The sequence below is a fragment of the Nicotiana sylvestris genome, chromosome 7 (assembly GCF_000393655.2).
Source record: "Nicotiana sylvestris chromosome 7, ASM39365v2, whole genome shotgun sequence".
Lineage (NCBI taxonomy): Eukaryota > Viridiplantae > Streptophyta > Magnoliopsida > Solanales > Solanaceae > Nicotiana > Nicotiana sylvestris.
In genome coordinates, this window is record NC_091063.1 from 171,531,144 (window position 1) to 171,537,426 (window position 6,283).

Consider the following 6,283-nt stretch of genomic DNA (forward strand, 5'->3'; position numbering starts at 1 on the left):
TTAGCTGGGATGCTATGTAACTTTCATTCTCGTAATATAGAAGAAAATTTCCATGTTTTGAGCATTGTATATGACATTTAATTACAAGGGGTGGATGCAGAGGATACATCCTAACCACACAGTGACACAAAGCTTTACTAGAACAGCTCAAATTCTAAATGCTCTTTGGAACTATACTCTAAAAACATTTTGTTCTTTTCCTGAAAAGCTGGTTTTGCAAATCCAATATTGTCACAAAGATCATGTACTTGAGGTGGAATAGCACATCTTATCAATGCCCAGTTCAGGCCGTCGAAGAAGGGGTGTCGCTTAATCTCAGCAGCTCCTGTTCCCGTTCCCAATCGATTCTCAGGCTCCTTCACAAGAAGCCCTCTGATTAGATCCCTCGCCTGAAAACTAACCATCGGACTGTCGGGAAATCTGAGGTTTTGCATGACAACATTGGCCAAAGTTTCTTCATTTCCAGCACCTTTAAATGGTGTCTTCCCATATAGAAGCTCGTAAAGAAAAACGCCTAGGGTCCACCAATCAACAGCACTCCCATGTCCCTCGCCTTTAATGATCTCAGGAGCCAAATATTCATGTGTACCAACAAATGAGTTGGACCGTGCTTCTGTTGGCTCTACCACAAGCTGAGGCAGTGATCTGCTAAAGGATGCAGCTTCCGCTTTTAGCTTTCTTGCTCGTGCGCTGGCAGGTAAAATTCTGGGGCTAAAGCAAGAAACTTGACATGACGGTCCAGAACAAAACGGATCGATGCAGTTAGAACCCGTGCATGGACCAGACATCCGGGGAGCCTCCACCCCGAGTGAAGATGATTTTAGAAGAGTCGGATTAACTGAACATCTGAGTGAGAGATCAAAATCAGTAAGCATGATATGACCATCTTCTCGGACCAGTATGTTTTCTGGTTTCAAATCCCGGTATACAACTCCTAGCATATGCAGATACTCCAAAGCAAGGAGGACTTCAGCAACATAAAACCTGCAATTACCGTGAGTTAGAAAGTACACACTGGTCACCAAATACAGAAATGTGGAAGCAAAAAGATTAGCAAGACAATGAATCTGTTATCCGTGTGCTTCTCTTTTTGATACAACAACAACGACCCAGTACAATCCCACTAGTGGGGTCTAGGGAGGGCAGTGTGTATGCAGACCTTACCCCTACCCCGAGGGAGTAGAGAGGTTGTTTCCGAAAGACCCTCGGCTCAAGAAGACGAAAAGAGACAATATATCAATAGTACCATCAACTGTGCTTCTCTTTTTGATAATGTAAAACAAAGTTGCTATGCACCAAATTTGATTATTGGTACGTTTATGTCAACAACACTCCTTCCACTTTGTTCAAAGACAGCGTAATTGACGGGACAATTTTTAAAACAATAGTCCAAAAGCTCTCTTTCCACATCAAATTAATATAGCATCCCCAAAAAGTTAGTGATCTAACTTCTGCAGAAACTAGCTTTTGGATCTTGACACAGCATCACTATATGAATCAATTAACTACGATTCACTACAGTAAACTAATTATCCACATCTAAGAGAACCTAGAAAATTACCAATCAAATGAATTCTTAATCTTCATTCTTCTTTCCTTTTTTATCTTTTTTGGAGGAAATGTAGAGTTCAACTTGTACCTTTTTCTTTCTCCTTTTTTGGTTGGGGGTGGTCGGGTAGGGTTGGATTGAATTAGGAGGAACGGCGGAAGATATACCTAAAAAAGACACTGGCTAGCAAATAAAGAATTTGCTAGCCTCAACACATTGTAAGGCTAAATCACAGAAAAATTTATAAGGTAAGTAGTTTTGTTAATGTTGGAGAAATTCCCGTATACAAGTAGTATACAAAAAGTAGAGAAACCAAGACAAAAATATGGTTCTCTACAAAAAGTCAACCAATCGCTACACAAACAAGAACCTCGCTGGTGCACCAAAAAGAAACCAGAGACATAAGGCTACTCCTCACATGTAAAATATATTATTGACCCTTCAAAAGCTCTCTTATTCCTCTCCCTCCATTTATTCCAGAAAAAAATTCAGACTAGTCTTTACAATTTTACCACCCCTGACCACAAATCAGAAGAAAGCAAATGCACATTTGTTATGTTTATGTTGAAAATAAACCTTTTCTACCACTTCATCAAACAATAAACCTTTTCCTACCAAAGCTTTATAATAGCAGTCTTTAGTACTATAATTTATCAAAATTGGAGCATATCATACCGTGCTGCTGGTTCAGGAAAATATCTGTCCGGCTGCTTTTGCCTGAGGACGTGCAAATCACCACCAGGACAAAACTCCATAACTAAGCATGATAAATTGTCGGATGTAAACTGCGCATAGAGTGTTGGTAGAAAAGGGTGATCTAGCATTCTCAAAATCTCTCTTTCAGTTTGGGCTCTGGGCATCTTTTTCCTTCTTGCCAAAAATTCATTATCCATAACTTTTATTGCAAACAAGCAGTTAGTTTCCAGCAGCTCAGCTAGATACACTGTGCCGATGTCTCCACAACCAAGTTTCTTTAATAAATTGAAATGACTCAGCCCCAAGAATCCATGATGTTTCCTCACCTGATTTATAGCCGCCCACCTGCCGTCTTTAGACATGTGTGGCCTATTCCCAGTACTAGACCCACTTAGATTGCTCTCATCACTAATTGTCGTGCTACAACTGTAATCACCTATACTACTCTTTGAGCTCTGTGAAAAGTCCCCTTGCTCTCTAGACTTTGACGGCTTGTTGAGTTTAGTAGCATGACAGTTACTTCCATTTTCACCGGCTTCAGCGGTTGTACATCCAGAACCTTGAGTTGCAGGTGTGTTACTAGACTCGTTTACCGCATTCTTGAGAGAACACTGACATTTCTGGCAGATAAGTTGTTGCTTCGGTGATTCCACTGGACCATTTACTTCATAGGTCACGTTAAAAGTACCAGATGTTACTGTTGTTTCCGGTTTCACTTTCTTCTTGACAAGGGTCTTGTTCTTGACTGCTGGTTTTGCTGTTGGCTTTACAGCATGAGAGTTGCTTTTGTTTGATTTAGACTCCTTGTTGCTTCTCGTGGCACTAGATGAAGACATGTTTTGTAACCTGGCTTTCCGTCTCAGCTTAGGAGCTGCTTTGTTTGCTATCCTAAATGATGTAACCACACTTTTATTAGAATTATGTTGCAAACTTTTCGGTCCAGAACCCAATGCATCATTACCAGAGGTAAATGAAGATGAGGATGTTGCTGAAATTTCGGCTTCTTCCTCAATTAACACAGTTCGAACAGATTTAATCTCACGATGCTTCAAAGCAGATGCATTATCCTTTTGCGAAGTGGTTGACCTGCTTTCTGCTGGCACCATCTTCTCTTTTCGCCGCACAGTTGACTCCGCACAAATAATGACTGGTTTATCAACAAGTGTAGTCGAAGATAAAGCAGTTTGGTTTGGTGACGTCAACTTGGCTTGTGTAAGCTGTTGAGAAACCGTTTTACTTGAGTTCGGAACATTTTCTTGCGTCAACATTCTCTCATTTTGCTTGGCAATGGATTCTGCACTTTTAATAGCCTGTTTACTAATATATTTAGGAGAACAATGGGTGCTTTGACCTGGTGACTGTAGCTTGGGCTCTCCAATGTACTGATGCGCCGTCCTCTGGGAAGAGTTAGACGTGCTTTCTGCTGGCACTATTCTGTGATTTTGGCGCATTGAGATGGTTGGCTTAACGACAAATCGTGGCGAAGAATGGGGACTATGGTTTGCTGATTTAACATATGATTCTTGGCGGTAATGGGCCACTTTGTCGAATATTCCTGATGTGCTTTCATCTTGTAAACCCGGTGGCTTGGATAACCGCTTCGTCGCAGCCATTTCTGCCGCCTGCGAAATGCACAAACCTCGTAATGCCTGCTTTAAAGAGACTGGCTCTGAAAATCCAATTCCTGGAGAATGAGATCCGCCGCCCTTCATTGGCCTTTTTGAGGCATCTCTTCTTATTACTTGATCTGACAAATCCAGACTCTTTGATGATCTCAGATTGATAGATTCAAAAAGCTGATTGATATCATCTTCTAAGAATTTATTAGGTCCTTTTCTAGCCAAAGGAGGCTTCTGCTTTCTGTCCTGTTCTCGTACTCGACGAGACCTTTCAGAATGTTGGAAAAAATGCAGCTCATCTTTGGCCTCAATTATTTCACAACTACCAGCAAATGAACCCATAGCTTTGAACTGATCGGACAACCAACGAGCAACTCAACAATCAGAAGGTAAAAGGAGTAATTTTGAAAGTCTAAACTGAACCATCATTCAACTGGCAACAACCTTTACAACCGTACATGAGCTTCAGCCTTCACTCAAAGTAATCCAAATTTCTAATCTCAATCTACTATTCAACCTGTAATGATAGTTAAATCCTATTAATAAAATAAGTAAAATACCAGCTATTGTATTCCTTAAATAATCATAATCATAGCGATAACAAATGTCAAGAATAAACACACAGAAGAGGTATAAAACATGAGGATACTTAGATGGATGAACATCAAGCATTTCATTTAACAGAGAATAGAATTATGTCAAGAACTTGAATATAATTTTAAAGAACCACAATATCTAAGATTCCACAATACCAGATCTCCTTTTATTATCATTCCTATCATGGTCAGATAAATAAAGTAATGGATGTTGTTAAATACTTAACAGAGTTTTAGATTTCTCAAAGAACTCTTACATTAACTTTTAATCAACTTTCAAACTGTTCTTAGAAGCCTAACTCAGCCACAGGGCGGAGCCAGAGCATCGGCAGTAGCTTTTGCTTGTACCTTGTATTTGTACTAAAAAATATCCATAAATATGTATGAATATTTAATTGCGAAATCAGTAAATAAGACGATGGCAAATTCAGAACCCATAAACTTCAAATCTCCCCGCCTATGATTACTCAGCTTCAAAGATACATTCAGTTTAATAGCACAGATCCATTATAATTGAAGTACATCAAAATCCTCAGAATAAGAACAAGATTACAACTTTTAACAAAAATACGTTCAATATAGTAATTTATTGTTCAACTCCCCCCATTTCTACAAGAGAAAATGAAAATAAAAAAACGAGCAACCCCACAAAAATGAAGAAAACAACAAGAAAAGCAAATTATCAAATGAAAAGTCCAAAGGAACTAAATGCAAAAACTTTAGCAAGTAAACATTTCCCATTAGAAGCAACCAAAATTAAAACTTGCAAGTTTCAGTACAAATCTAAAAGCACATAATAATAAATAATGCTAAATAAAAAATATAAAAATAAAAGAGAAGCTTAGAAATGAATGCATAGAAGGTAAACTAAAGAGACCCCACAAAGATTAAGCAAAAGGGTGTCCAAAACTATGAACAAAAAGTTGAAAGCTAAACAAAACAAGCAAATCTTGAAAATATGAAATAGAAAAAGAAGACATTTTTACCTGCAAAAGCAACTGAGATACAATGAAAGATCTAAAGCTCGAAACTTGTACTATAAATTACAAGTAAACAATGGTTTCAGATTCTCAAAGATAAATAAGAACAAGAAGAAGAGCACAGTGCTGCTTATGCTATTTCGGTGGACAAAGATGTGAAGAAGAAAATAAAGAGAGAAAAGGGGGACAAACTATTCTCAACTCTTCATATTTTTGTAGTAATTTCTAATTTCTGTGTTTATTTTTTTCTAACATTATGTGGTCCTTCTGCAAAAAACATGGGGTCCACTCCCTGGAGGTAGAAAGTGGGTCCCATGTTTTGTATCTTAGGATTCTAATTTTATTTTTTGGGGGGTTTTTACATATCTTGCTCATATTGTATTAAAATATTTCAGCTGCATAGTTAATTATTACAGCTTGTTTGGATATTTGTTACATATTGTATTGTATTGTTACTTTAAATATGATGTTTGTTTTAATTATTATTTTAAATTTTATTGTATCGTATCGTTAAATTTATTGTTTCGTAACGATGAAAAGTGTCAGTTTATCTAACGACAAATTTGATGTGGTGACGTTGTTTTCTTGCTTTTTTCTCTTATTTTGCCATTCTTTATTAGTAGATAATCACATTGTATCATTTACCCTACTTTTTATATAATAATTCTACTATGTATCCTATTTTTTCTTAATAATGTTGCAAGTTTATTCTTCATATTATTGGTGCGTGACATCATGAAAAGGCGACAAATGATACAATCTATTCAAATATTATATTCATCAAACAATACAATACAATATGAAACGATAGGCAACAACAATCCAAACAAGTTGTTAGTTACC

The 6,283-nt window shown here is 37.5% G+C and overlaps 1 protein-coding gene across 1 annotated transcript; it reads right to left on the reverse strand.

The window, feature by feature from the left end:
* LOC104249148 (serine/threonine-protein kinase D6PKL1-like) lies at positions 1-5,636 on the reverse strand. The gene is made up of 3 exons (XM_009805524.2): positions 5,447-5,636; positions 2,225-4,381; positions 1-984 (listed from the first exon to the last, which is right to left on the reverse strand). The coding sequence occupies exons 2-3, from the start codon at positions 4,204-4,206 to the stop codon at positions 138-140; spliced, it is 2,829 nt and encodes a 942-aa protein (XP_009803826.1). The 5' UTR covers positions 4,207-4,381; positions 5,447-5,636; the 3' UTR covers positions 1-137.
* Between the last annotated feature and the right edge of the window lie 647 nt (positions 5,637-6,283).